A 14,803-nucleotide genomic window follows, 5' to 3' on the forward strand; every position below is an offset into this window, starting at 1 on the left:
GCTCAATTCTGAACTTCTTGAACCCTTCAAAATTCCAATTTCCATAAAATCTGCCTTCCTATTGACTACATCAAATTTTCATTGGCCTTTCTTTGTGGGCAAGAGTCCTCTAAGATAACACTGCAAAGAAGTCACATAATCCTAATCAAGGACAACAAATACTGTACTTGACTGGCCTCTTTGCGACTTTTGACAGTCTTCACAGACTTCATGCTTTGGGATCTTCGAAGGCCTCTGTGTGTTACCATTTCATCGTCTGAACACGGCCCATCGCCATCTTCGTCTGTTTTCTCATCTCCGTCTTTTGAGGGAATTCTGTAACCTGAACATGTTGACAAAGACAGTTAAGTCTTGAGAAGGGGCTGCTGCCATCTCCTCCTCCTGCTCCCTCACTCTCACAGCATAATTCCCTTACTCCTCTCCAGTGATAATTGTTCACTGTATCAAGCTCATCTAGAAAGTCTGGCTTGGCCAATGCCTGGCCTCAGGTACCCCTTGCCTGTAATTTCCTGCAGCAGTTATTTAGAGCTTAGAATGGATCACTTGTACATGCTACGTTGGAATTGCTTTGTTCATGTTTTATCTCTCCATAGATTATGTGCTTCTTGAGGGAAGGGTCCAAGAAGTCTTCTGTTTTCCCCAACAGCATCTAAAGGATGGTTTTACCCAAAATGAGTGCTCAATAAATGGTTTGTTTATTTATACCAAATTTATACCAAACATAAAGTTTGAAAAAGCAATAAACTAAGGCATTTTCTGATATAGCTAGATGTACCAAATAGATGATAGGCCTGAGATTCCCATCAGGGTGATCTGAGTTCAAGTCACACGTCTGATACCCACTAGCGGTGGGACCTTCAGCAAGGCAATGGACCCCTCAGGGCCATAAGTGATAATGCTCTCAACTGCTGAGCAGGTGCCAATAGGCATTGGTAGAGGGGGTTTCCTTACTGGGAACTCCCTACACTGGTGAAATCATAATCCACAGATCTGATTTAAAAGTAAAAGAGATAGGAAAACACAATTGGGAAAGTTCCAGTTTTATCTCATAAAACCTTTTAAAAATTGTGAGTTAAAAAGAGCAGAACGAAAATCAATTATATTCTTTTGGGTCTAGAAGAGAGAAATTGTCTTCAGACAATAGATTTGATTAAGTCAGGAAGGAAATTGATCTGAGGAAATCAACCAGCTGTCACCCATGCCAAATAACCCTGGTACCACTGTGTTATCTATTACCCTACTTGTTATAGCCCCTTAAAACTCTTTAGTACCACAGAACAAACTACCTGATGCTAATTTGAAGGAACCAGGCCCCCCATTATGTGCTTCCCCACCTTGAATACTGCCTTGCTGACAGGCTCAGTTTTTAAGGCAGTAACATGTTAAAGAAACAGAAGAAACCCTACTGAGATAAACCTTCTTCAGTTGACTTTTCCCAAAGGTCCTAAGCAGGACCTTTTAGAAAATCATGTTTTCAACTGAAAAAGAAAGAAGGGTACAGAGAATTTAGGATAGTTCATCCAGAGTACTGCAAAAACTGCCTTTGAAAGAGCCTAAGAGCAAGAAAGAGAGTGGCCAGGCCTCTCCCCGTACACTGGCTGTGCAGCTCAGGGATGTCTCCTTGTGTCCAGTGGTTTCAGCCAAGACCAGAAAGAATGGGCCAAGAGCTCCAGGAGAGAAGCACCTTCCTTTTCCAGAGGCCAAAAGCAGGCTAAGAAGAGAGAATGACTACGGACTAGAGAGCAAAAGGGTAAAAGAAGGGCTGACTAAAAGAATGGGAAGCCCAAAGTTCAGGGCCAGGTGGCTGGATCAGGAAAGGAAAGCTCAGAAGAGAAGAATGAAAGAAATATTCTCTTATTGGTCTGAGCTTTGGGGAAATAGCTTAGGAGAGAAAAGCAAAAATGCTTCATTTTCTCTTCTTCCTGCCTTAGAAGAACTTGAAGAAAAATTCATAGGAGAGGAACATTTTTTTCAGGATTTGGTGACTTTCTTTGTTAGATGGTTTGGATCACACATGTTTTTTTTCCCTCTCCAAGGAAGCAAGAGAGAGAACCAATTACAACAACTTGTAAAACATCCTCTGACCAGATTTGAAATCTGAATCTCCTTTCTATCACGACTGCTTTATCCTCAGGCTGTTGTATGACTTGTTTTCTTTTTCTTTTTCTTTTTAAATTTTCTTTTACTTATCTTTAGTGTTCAACATTTACTTCCACAAGATTTTGAGTTCCAAATTTTCACCCCATCTCGCCCCTCCCCCACCCCAAGATGACATGCATTCTGAATACCCCTCCCTTGTATCTCTCCCCCCTTCTCTTATCCCCTTCCCCTTCTATTTTCCTGTAGGGCAGGATAGATTTCTGTACCCCATTTCCTGTATTTATTTCCCAGTTGCATGTGAAAATATTTTTTTTAAACATGTATTTTTTAAAACTTTGGGTTCCAAATTTTCTCCCTTCCTCCCTCCCCACCCACCCTCATTGAAAAGGCAAGCAACTCAATATAGGCTATACATGTGCAGTTATGCAAAACACTTCCATAGTAGACATGCTGTGAAAAACTAACTGTATTTCCCTTAATCCTATCCCGCCCCCCCATTTATTCTATTCTTTCTTTTGACCCTGTCCCTCCTCAGAAGTATTTGCTTCTGATTACTCCCTTTCCCAATCTGCCCTCCTCTCTATCATTCCCCTACTCTCTTGTCCCTTTCCCCCTCTATTTTCCTGCAGGGTAAGACAAATTTCCACATCCAATTGAGCGTGTATGTTATTCCCTCCTTAAGTCAAATCCTATGAGAATAAGATTCACTCATTCCCTCTCACCTTCCCCCGGTTTCCCTCCACTGTAAGAGCCTTTTCTTTTCTGGTTTTTTTTTTTTTTGTGAGATAATTTACCCCATTCTACCTCTCCCTTTCTCCTTCTCCTAGTATAATCCTCTCTCACCCCTTAATTGTATTTTCCAGATATGACCCCTTCATCTTCAACTCACCCTGTGCCCTCTATCTATCTATCTATCTATCTATCTATCCATATATATATACATACATACAATTTTTTCCCTCCAACTACCCTAATACTGACAAAGGTCTCATGAGTTAGAAATATCATCTTTCCATGCAGGAATGTAAACAGTTCAACCTTAATAAGTCTCTTGTGATTTCTCTTTCCTGTTTAACTCTTCATTTTCCACTTGAGTCTTGTATTGGAAAGTTAAATTTTCTATTCAGCTCTGGTCTTTCCATCAAGAATGCTTGAAAGTCCTCTATTTCACTGAACGACCATTTTTCCCCCTGAAGAATTATACTCAGTTTTGCTGGGTAGGTGATTCTTGGTTGTAATCCTATCTCCTTTGCCCTCCGGAATATTATGTTCCATGCCCTGCAGTCCTTTAATGTAGAAGCAGCTAAATCTTGTGTTATCCTGATTGTGTTTCCACAATACTTGAATTGTTTTTTCTGGCTGCTTGCAATATTTTCTCCTTGACCTGGGAACTCTGGAATTTGGCTACAATATTCCTAGGAGTTTTCCTTTGGGGATCTTTTTCAGGAGGAGATTGGTGGATCCTTTCAATTTCTATTTTGCCCTCTGGTTCTAAAATATCAGGGCAGTTTTCCTTGATCATTTCTTGAAAGATGATGTCTAAGCTCTTTTTTTGATCGTGGCTTTCAGACAGTCCAATAATTTTTCAATTCTCTCTCCTGGATCTATTTTCCAAGTCAGTTGTTTTTCCAATGAGATATTTCACATTGTTTTCTAATTTTTCATTCTTTTGGATTTGTTTTACAGTGTCTTGATTTTTCATAAAGTCACTAGCTTCCAATTGCTCTATTCTAATTTTTAAGGAAGTATTTTCTTCAGTAATCTTTTGGACTTCCTTTTCCATTTGTCCAATTTTGCTCTTTAGGGCATTCTTTTCTTCATAGGCTTTTTGGACCTCTTTTGCCATTTGGGTTAGGCTATTTTTTAAGGTGTTATTTTCTTCAGTATTTTTTTTGGGTCTCCTTTAGCAAGCTGTTAACTTGCTTTTCATGATTTTCTTGCATCACTCTCATTTCTCTTCCCAGTTTTTCCTCTACTTCTCTTACTTGCTTCTCAAAATCTCTTTTGAGAACTTCCAAGGCCTGGGACTGATTAATATTTTTCTTGGAAGTTTTGGATGTAGGAGCTTTGACTTTGTTTTCTTCTTCTGGTTGTATGTTTTGATCTTCTTTGTCACCAAAGTAAGATAATATAGTCTGACTCTTTTTGCCCTGCTTGCTCATGACCCCAACCAATTACTTGAGTTTTAAACTCTTTGTTAAGGTAAAAGTCTGTTTCCAATGTGGAGAATGTACTGTCCCAAGCTTCAGGGGTTTGTACAGCTGTTTTCAGAGATACTTCCAGGGACCTGAAAAGTGTCAGTTCTTCCAAGGTGGTATGATAAGGGGCAAGGTGTTTTCTCTCCACCGCCACAACAAGCTCCACAACGCCAGCGCTCCTTCTCGCCCCAGGACCACCCCTCAGAACTGTGACCCAGATCCAAGCACAGGTAAAGCAAGAGATTCTTGCCTCAGCCCGGCAAAGAGATCCTTGCAATCCCCCCCGATCAGCCACTCAATTCCCCCTCAGTCTGTGGGTCGGAAGCTCAGAAACCAGCCGCTGCCCCGGGAGGTGGCTGAGACCTAGCTTCTTCTCTCACCACAGTCACAGACTTTTCCCACTGTCCTTCTAAGTTGTCTTTGGCGTTTGTGAGTTGAGAAGTCTGGAAACTGCCACAGCTGCCCGCGATTCAGTCCTCTGAGGCCTGCTCCAGGGTCGCTGCGGCCTGCGCGCCCATACCAAACTGTGCTCCTCTCCCAGCCCGGCGCGATATACCTTTCAGATCAGCCATCCAGGTTATCTTGGCCTGGAAATTTGTTTTACTCTGTTTTTTTGTGGGTTCTGCTGCTTTAGAATTTGTTTAGAGCCATTTTTTGTAGGTATTTGGAGGGGTTTGGGGGAGAGCTCTAGTAAGTCACTGCTTTCCCTCCGCCATCTTGGCTCCGCCCCAGGCTTGTTCTCTTAAAAGAATGAACTCCACCTTGCCTAGAAAGAAAAAAGACTGACAGAGGCAGGAGGAGCAGTTGTGCTACTGGAGAACATTACAGGCCGCCTGGACAGAAAGGGATGGAAAGGCCACTGGAGAAGCACGCCGTGTCAGAGATGAGGAGTGTCGGCTGGGTAATTCTGACCAGAGCACAGAGGCTAATCTCTGTCCTTTCTTGCGTTTGTGACGGAGAAGAAAGTCGAACAGCGTCACGTGCACATGAGATCTGGGAAGAGCAGATCTGGGAGGATTCAGAGGATTCCAGGACCCAAAGGGCCAGAAAAGCCAGCCCTAGAGATGGACACTACGTCATGCCCCACCACCCCCTCTATCTTGTCATTGCTGGGGGCTCTTGGTCAGGAGTAATCACCTCTAGGATCAAACAGAAAACCCTCTGCTTGGCTTTTATGGCCCCTCCCTACGCTTCGAGTCTTCTTATACCTTACTCTCATCCACTCAACTTGAGAGTCGGTGACACTGGCCTCTCGAGGCTCCTTTCCCAAGATGCTCCATCTGCCCGTTCTAGACACTTTCACTGGCTGTTCCCCAGATCCGGAACGTTTTCTCCCTCACTGTCACTGCCTCCTCGCTTCCTTCAAATCCCAGCTAAAATCCCACCTTCCTCAAGAACCCTTTCTTGGTGCCCCTTAATGCAAGTGTCTTTCCTCTGTTGATTTTCTCCACTTTATCCCACGGGTAAGTTTGTCTGTACATAGCTGTTTATAGACCGTGAGCTGCTTGAGAGGTGGGACTTTCTTCTGCCTTTCTTTGTAAACCCAGTGACTGACACAGTGCCTGGCACATACAGAGTACTTAATAATGCTAGCTGACAGACAGTATCCTAAGATATGAAGAACTTTCTGTTCTTTTATTTATATGTTTATTTTTATGTTAAACATTTATATGTTAAACAGTACTGGTATCCTAGGCTGAAGTGAAAAAGACAAAATAGGGGTAAATGTAAAATTCTACTTGTGGGTTCAAAAAACATTTCACAAGTCCCAGATGGAGGAAGCCTGGTTAGAAAGCAGTTTGGCTGAATGAAATCTGTGGGGCTTAATGAACTGCAGCCTCAATGAGTTGACAGTGATGTATGGCAGCCAAAAGACTAATGGGATCTTGGGGTGCACTGAGAGTGGCAGAAAATCCAGAGACTCTGGGACACTTTACACGGCATTGGTGAGACAGGATCTGTTCAGTTGTGGGCCCATTTTAAGAAAGAAACAGATAAGGTGGAGGCTGTCCAGAGAGGACAGTCAAGATGGGGAAGGCCATATCATAGGAGAATAGGCGGAAGAAGCCGGACACATTCTGTCTGGATCATCTGGGGAGGAAAGTGATCTTTAAGGACTATAAAGTAGAGGAGGGGTTAGCTGCTTTCTGCTTAGCCTCAGAGGGTGCATGATGTCAGAGAGGCAGACTGAGGCTTGATGCAATCCGAACAATTACAGTTCTCCAGATGTGGAGTGACTGCCTCAGGAAGGAGTGGGTTCCTCAGCGTAAGGGGAATGTTGCAGGAGGAATCTTAGCTCAGGTACAGATGGGACTAGTCCCTGGCTTTTGAAGTCCCTCCCAACTCCGAGAGGCTGTGGATCTAAAATATCACTACATGACAAATAAAGGTTTGGTTACAAATGATCCCCACGGAATTGAGTACTACTTATTGCAAGTGACTTAATTTCAGAAGCATTTTCTCAGTTCTAGGAACTATCTTCATGGGTATGTATGTCTGTGTGTACGCACACATGCACATGTGGTTCTGGCCTTGTATCGCCATTGTGAAGGGGGCTCCCCATGAAGAACTCCCTCTGCCAACAGGTGCAGAGCAGCAAATGTTCAGCATCTGAACATCTCAGAGCATTGCCTGGAGCACCGAGAACTTGGGTGACTTGGATGCTTACTTTTATTGTTACTATTTTGTGTCTCAGCTCTGGGGCTATTCATAACAATTAGACCTAATGAGCATTTCATACAGTGATCCCATGTTTAATCAGATTTATCTTCTCCACTACCTTACCCCAAAATTCACACATTATTAAATGAACTAATTTGTCATTATGTGTAACTAGCAACGTACAAAGGTTGCCCAAGCAGAAAATTCCTTAAATGTTGTAAAAAACAGGAGAATAAACAGTGTGATTGGAGATACCATTCCCAAGCTGTTCCAAACGCAAATCTCTCTCTAAGTTGGCAGCCCATCTGTGTCTCCTAGAATCGGGAGGGAAAGGGCAGGAGGAGTCCCTTAGGGGATGCCTACTGGCCCATGCTGTCACTGAAGCCAGCCTGCAATGTGGTGACAGGAGGAGAGGCTGCTGCCAGAGGCACAGGTGATTCAGACCCTGAGAGAGACTTTGCTTTATCTCCTCTCCAAGTCAAACCAGCCAACAAATCTTACTTGGGGAAAAGGTACAGAAAGACGAACAAGGAAAAGTTAAAACTTGGAATTTTAAGAGCCCCAGACAAATGTTAAGAATACAAGACACATTGATACAAAGAAATCTGGCTGAAGACACTGCATACTTCAGGCTTCTGCCCTTAACCCTGATGTCACTGACAGGCTTGAATGAGAACCTACCTTCTCCAATGATGGCAGGGGCCACTAACTGGCCAAACACATACCTGTAGACTCACTGGCAGTGGTTTTGGTTTTCTTTTTAGTTTCAGGGGCAGGCTGATAGGGCCTCTGTCCCACAGGTTCATCTCCTTGAATGGCTGTTAAATCGTGCATGCTGAAACTTCTCAAACGTTCAGTGATCGCTCCTTGGCTCTGCAGGGTAAAAAACCATGGCAGGACTCACAAAAGGGGGTATTTGTTTACAGTATTGAACATGCTCAACATTTAATTTTAGAATAGGGGGAAAAAACCTTTAAAATGCTTTAAGGCACAATCTTAATGGCATGCAACAAAGAAGCATTCATAGTTTTGCTTTTCCTCTTAAAAGCAGCATTTTTCTTGTGCTTAATGAGTTTGCATCCTGTAAAAAGTATTTGTCTTTAAAAATATAAACAAAGACTCTGACTGGCTGCTAGACCAGAGATCTCTGAGCAGTCACTCATCATGGATATGGGCTGAAGGGAAAACAATTTGAGGATGTAAGGCAAAATGAGAGGGAACTAAAATAACCAATTTTGTTAAGCAACCAGGCACATCTAGTACTGTCCACTTTGGCATTAAGACATTTTATCTAAGCACTCTCTGAAAAAGATGGCATTTGTGACCTTTTCAGGGCACATTGCCATTTGTACCCATGCTATAAAGGCCTCTTCACAGAAATCATCTCCAAACGAAGACCTTTTCAAAATTCAGAAAATAAGTGCATGACTCATTCCTTGTAATTGCTGACTTTAAAATATTTCTAAATATTTTTGCATTAATAATCAACAAGAAATTTGTTGTATGTACCACATTTTGTCTTGAAACACCTAGCAACATAGCAACTCAAACTGCATAACAGACCCACAGGCTCAGGTGAGTATAAGCGCTCTGTTCCCGCACATGTGTATTACTTTTCTTGCTGTTTAATAAGATCCGTTGCAGCTGTTCAGGCTGGAACACCAGGTGGTATATGGCATCAGGAACTAGGAGTCATTACCATGGGAACCATATACTCTAGCTTTGTCTGGCTGCCATATTTTCTGGGCCATAAAGAGGAACTGTGCTAATAAAACAGGGTGAAATGGAGGACAAGGAGCTCCTTCAACTCCCATCCCTCCCCCTACTACCCCTGCCCGGGCACATTTATGTCTTCATTTTTCAGAAAAAGAATTCTGACTTAGACCAGCTTTTACATATTACCAGAAATTTTCAGACTTTTATTTTTACAGATTCATCCTTATGAGGTACTAGTTAGGGATTAAACATACATGTGTAACTGCCTTAGGCTCCTGGGATGGATACATTTCAAAGAAACCTTGTGCCCTAACAGTAGGCTGCTGACTGACAGACAGCTCAAGTATATGGCTCGGTCTCCTGAAACATCAGGGTTCCCCAATCATACCTGGGCCTGCCTACGTCATCACCCTGCATGGGCAGAGATCTCTGAAGCCTCCAGGACCACATAACTTTCTTCTCATGCGGTCATTTACGCTCTTCTTTCTAGATATATCCACAAATGATATCTATCCAGCTGCCAATAATGAAAAGTAGAAGGTGGGTAACAGGGGAATATATTTCTTCTAAATTCAGGAATACCTGCACCCTACTGGTTTTAAGCCACTTAAGGGCAGAGACCAGCTAATTTGCCCTGAATAGTAACTAACACATGGACAATATGCTCAAGGAGGGCTTTCCTAAGTGCCCTCTGATGAGATGAGTTTTTAAAAAAATTAATCTTGCACTTAGGAGTTTGCCTAATCCCTGGCAGGTGGCCCATCTCCCATTCCTAACCTCTTATTCATTGTAAACTTTGCCCATGTACAAGTCCCACAAGTCATTCACCGGGTAGTCCACCTGATGTGCTAGAGGTCATCCTCTGATCACTGCTCATCCAGCAAGGATGCCAGCTGATCACTGATGATTCCTTGCTTTTGTTATATGACCAGTTGCCAAACCTTCCTACGTTAAGGAAGTGATGGCCTAGAATGCAAGAAGCTTAAAAGTTGGCCTGTTGGCTAATAATGAGCATTCCAGTTCCAGAAATATTATAGAAGATCAAACTGAGAGAGGAAAAGCTGTCTGGGCCTGCCATCCATTGCTGCAACTAAAGGAAACACAGAGCCTATGTGCAGCTTTTACTTTATACCTGTTTTTCTGAGGATTTTTTTTCTGGTTATGCCCATTTACTTTTGAAGAGTTTCAGGTTACCCCTTTCCAAGTCAACTTTTATGACTTGTTTCCCCATTCCCGCAGGCTTTTAAAAACAAATTAATTAGAAGGACTGAAGCTTAGACCTTATTAAACTCTTTTTATCCCTTGAGCCTGAGCTCAAATATCACTGGAGGTGCTGGGGAAAAAGTGGACTTGATGAGGAAAATGCATGGATGCCTATCCCAAGACTCCAAATTCCAGTCACCCTTTACTTCCTTTCTCCCACGAAGCCTTTCCAGACAACTACTTTTACATATCTTAACCTCCTTCTTAACTCCTACAGAAATAAACACACACACACATATGTAGTGTATGTATTTGTATGTAGACACGTATGTACATGGCATGTAAATGTTATATTACCTTCTACTGTCATTTTGTTTTTCCATCTGCAAATGTCTTGCTGGGCTTAATTTTCCTTTGTATTCAACACAAGCCTGAACTACCCCAGTCATTCCCCAATTGAAATAGACGAGACAGCAACACTACCCCACGATAACAGCATGCTAGCCTCAGGTACAGCTGAGGGATGCAGCCATAATTAGACAGACAAGATAGAAGTTTTGGGGAATTAGACTGAGCTATACAGTTAACTCCCTAATGATTTTTTTTTAAATTTTTTATGCCTTAAATCCCTCTGGCAACCAGTCTGCCTGCTCTTTAGATCACAGCATTTCTCATACCTTAGTACCAATTTGGTTTGGTTTTTCAATTTATATTTGTCTTTGCAATTTAGACCCCACTTCCTCAGTTCCCAGGGGGAACTGACCTTTCTTCCGTCACAGAATTTGCCTAATCTTCGTCATGTGCCCTGCAGTTCAATCTCATCTTTTTATCTAATGTGAATCTTATCCATGCCCTCCCATAATTCCTCCACAGGTGAGTGAGTGAATGGGGGAATGACTTAAAGTGCTGGAGGTCATCCTCTGATCTCTTGAGAATGCAAAGATGCCAAAGGAGCACATGGGCTGACCACCAATTATCTCCTGTTCTTGCTCCATGACCAGTTACCAAACCTTTTCTCATGCATCTCTCTGATGCTTTTTCCTGTGTGATGTTTTGCTGGTAATATGTGGCCCCTTACTCATGCTTACAAAGGTACCTTCTCACTATCCTCTGGTTGACCTGCAATTTTAATCTTTGAGAGCCTGTGGGATTCCATAACGTGCAGACATACAACATTATTGGAAGAATACTGATGCTAAGATGAGCCTTTGCTTCAGGAAGAAGTTAGGGACCATTAAAAATACCATCTTGTGTTCCAAAAGCAGCCCCATCTGCCTTTTTCGCCCTGTCCAATTTCTGTCCAGCTGCAATTATGGTTTAAGATATAGCTGCTAATGGATCCACTCTATGGGCTATTCATCTAAGTACATGTAATAACGTCTGTAGAACAAACTTCTTTTTTTTCTGAGTAAACAAGTCAAACTTCTGAGTGTTTACTGAGTTCATCTGAGAGAATCTGCATTGTTCTGGGGCATAATGGAAGCCTCACAATGTCATCTGCAAAAAAGAGCATCCGGAGTACCTTGGCATTAAAGAACATTTTCCTTCATTATGGACTCCCATGGTGGCTGTCTTTCATACCCGTGGCAGACACTTTTGGTAATAAGTATTAGCCTCCGATGCACAGACTGCAATTAAATGTTGAACAAAAGATCTATTTCTTAAATTACCTTGCATAGTTGATATAAACATGAAAGACATCTTATTGGAAGAGAATCTTTAATTAAAAAATATAATCAGTCAAGAAGCAAGCATTGAAGCGCCTACTATGTGACTTCACTCTACACGTGAGATACGAATACAAAAGTGAGATGATCCTCAATCCTTGCTATTGAGAAGCCTGCATCTACTAGGGCAGGGGTGGGCAACCTGCAACCTCCAGGCCACATGTGGCCCTCTAGGTCCTTAAGTGCAGCCCTTTGACTGAATTCAAACTTCACAGAACAAATTCCCTTAATAAGAGGATTTGTTCTGTAAAACGTGGATTCAGTCAAAAGGCTGAACCCAAGGACCTTCTAGAAGGCCACATGTGGCCTTGAGAGGAAGACAATACGTTCATAGAGAAGGATTTATTCAAAATAAATACCAAGTGGATGGAGGCTGGGGAATCAGAAAAGGCCTGATAAAGGAAGTAGCCCTTGATCTGAGCCTTGAAAGAAGCAGGAGTGAAGCAGAAGGCCTTCCAAAAGGCAGCTGTAAGGACCACTAATGCCTGCAATGCTCTTATACCGTGACTGCAGAAACAAAGGGGACAAAGGTGGTATGGTGCATTTGGGGAACAGCAGACCAGTATGCCTTGCATCTAGAGTGCATAAAGAAGGGATGGGAACACGTACCCCTTCTGGAAAGATAAGTTGGAGACAGACTTTGAAGAGCTTTAAACAAAAAACCTTGAAGTTTGTATTTTTTCATAGGGACACAGGAAAGCCAGTAAAGCTTCTTGGGCAAGTGAATGGCAGGGTGAAACATGTATTTTAGAAAGATCAGTTAGGAATGGTGAAGAAGATGGATTGGAAAGAATGGACTCAGGGAAAACAATTAAGTGACTTTTCAGTGCAAAACAACTTCAAACCTAATAAATGATACCCTGGACTTAGGGAATTTTGATGTGAACCAAGAGAAGGGATGCAGGTAAGAGATGGCAAGTAAGGAGAATCACAGGAGATGGCAGCCAGCTGGATAGGAAAGACTGAAAGAGGAGCCAGGCCAAATGAGTTTTCATGTACAGACAATGACCACAGCAGGATTTTGCTTTCTCCATACTTTTTTAGTCAACTGTATGACTGCCAACATGTGATGTGCTACAGAATGTAATTTCTGAAAGGCTTTCACTTCCTTCTGGTATCTTCATCAAGGATGCCCTTGAAGCAGGAACAGATCATTCTTGCAATGATTTCACATAGATGGGAAAGTAGGTATACTCTGTTCAGTAGTTAAGGATATTTTCTTGGTAATATTTTTTGGCTAATGAGATCTGAGGTTCTCTTTCCCAAGCATTTGTTATTCACCTCTGGGTAATGAATCTTTAATTTCACTGGCATGGTGAATCTTTCCTGAGGAAGTTCCCTAAACCAATGTGGGTTGGCACCTTTTCTGTATTTCAGTCTTAGAGGTTCAGGGACTTGCCAAGGTCACATACCCAGGGTGTGTCAGAACAGGATACAACCCAGGTCTGGCTAACTCAGAAGCAGGCTGTCTATCCACTACACCACAAGGGTCAAATCTGCAAGCAAAACTTCTGAGTGCGGCCCCAACCAGATTAAAATGCAATTGGAGGGGCAGCTAGAAGGCACAGTGAATAGAGCACTGGCCCTGGAGTCAAGAAGCAGGAGGACCTGAGTTCAAATCTGGCCTCAGACACTTGACACTTAACTAGCTGTGTGACCCTGGGCAAGTCACTTAACCCCACTGCCTAGCAACCCCCCCCCCCCCCCCAAAAAAGTAATTGGAAATGTTTAAAAAATAAATAAAAATACAACATGATATAATGTTAATTTGTGGTTTTCTAAGTCAATATTCGGCCTACAGGGTCCTGTTTTTATTTGAGTTTGACTTCACTGCACTACATATATCCTGCTGCCTTCCACTCAAAGGTCAATCCTCCTTTTCCCTTACCCATATCATCAAGAATAGTCAGCACCTCAGTTATACATCTTGTGGACCAATCAAAAGATGGTATGATAAAGAGGGAATCAGCAGGTTATTAACTGAGGAATTGTATAGTATAATTGTATAGTAAAACACCTCCAAAGATGATAAGGACTTGTCTTCCTAAAACAAAAACAAAAACACAAAAACTTGTTTTTAATGCACAAAGGTTTCAGAATTAATAAAAAGAAATACATAGGATAGGGGCTGGGGTGAGGCTCTGGGATGAAAAGAAGAAAGGGATTCTTTCAGTACCAGCAATTCTGATGCAGTATTTTTTGTTTCTAGTTCCTGCAGCTAATCCTTGATCAACATTAAATTAAATCAAACACCTTCCTCTATTCCCAGAAAATAAATAAGGTTATGAGTTTTAGTTTAAATAATACATTACTCCTCCATATTTTTTATTTAGTGAATGTTACATTAATCTGAAAGGATAAAAAAAAATGAAGGAAATGGTTTTTCAGTCTGAATGAGAAATCACCATGGAAACAGCAGTCCTGGCCAATTATTAAGAAGACCAGAGGACACACCCCTATGCAGCAATTCCTAGCACATTCTAGCTTTTTAGCTGTTATTCCCTACAGGGCTAGAGCTATATTACCTAAATGGGACTGAATTATAAATGAGGCGAGCAAGAGACAGAATGTATGATTTGGATGATCTTTACTGAAAGAGAACTGAAGAAATCTGGTATAGATATAATGAAGCAAAACTGGCAGTCTGTCGGGTAATGACTAATCGAATTCAACTTCGCCATCCTTGCAAACAATACTTGGAACATTTCAGTGTATGGCTAGGTAATTGCTATACACAATGGCATGGCTATAGGTGAGATACATGAGAATTAATCAGAATTGTCAGGAACACTACCTCTGGTACACCCCTATGAATTTCAGGCATTGGTACTGTCTTCAGGATAGCAGATTCAAATAGGGATGGATCCTAGGAGCCCATTTGGAATTGTTGCCACCCCAGAGGATTTTTCCTAAGCAGACCACCAAGTCCTAGAGGTCAGGTGGACTTTTTGGTACAGAGAGTATTCATTTCCTTATCCAGATTCAACTCCCTAAGTTTATGAAGGGTTTACTCCAGGGGTGGGGAACCTGCAGCCTCAATTCCATATGCAGCCCTCTAGGTCCTCAAGTGTAGCCCTTTGAATCAGATCTTCACAGAACAAATCCCCTTAATAAAAGGATTTATTTTGTAAAACCTGGACTCAGTCAAAAGACCACACTTGAAGACCTAGACAGCCACAAGTGGCCTCAAGGCCATAG

The 14,803-nt window shown here is 42.1% G+C and overlaps 1 protein-coding gene across 2 annotated transcripts in view; it reads right to left on the reverse strand.

The window, feature by feature from the left end:
• Positions 1 to 14,803, reverse strand: part of REEP3 (receptor accessory protein 3) — a 98,368-nt gene that overhangs the window by 2,064 nt on the left and 81,501 nt on the right. The window contains exons 6-7 of one of the 2 annotated variants that reach the window (XM_027840626.1): positions 7,685 to 7,832; positions 177 to 322 (exon numbers count right to left, since the gene is read on the reverse strand). In XM_027840626.1, coding sequence (XP_027696427.1) covers positions 177 to 322; positions 7,685 to 7,832 — 294 coding nt within the window. Of the gene's footprint in view, positions 1 to 167; positions 323 to 7,684; positions 7,833 to 14,803 lie in introns of both variants that reach the window. The other variant, XM_027840625.1, reaches the window with a different exon arrangement.

The sequence above is a fragment of the Vombatus ursinus genome, unplaced genomic scaffold (assembly GCF_900497805.2).
Source record: "Vombatus ursinus unplaced genomic scaffold, bare-nosed wombat genome assembly UNPS02014847.1, whole genome shotgun sequence".
Taxonomy (NCBI): Eukaryota; Metazoa; Chordata; class Mammalia; order Diprotodontia; family Vombatidae; genus Vombatus; species Vombatus ursinus.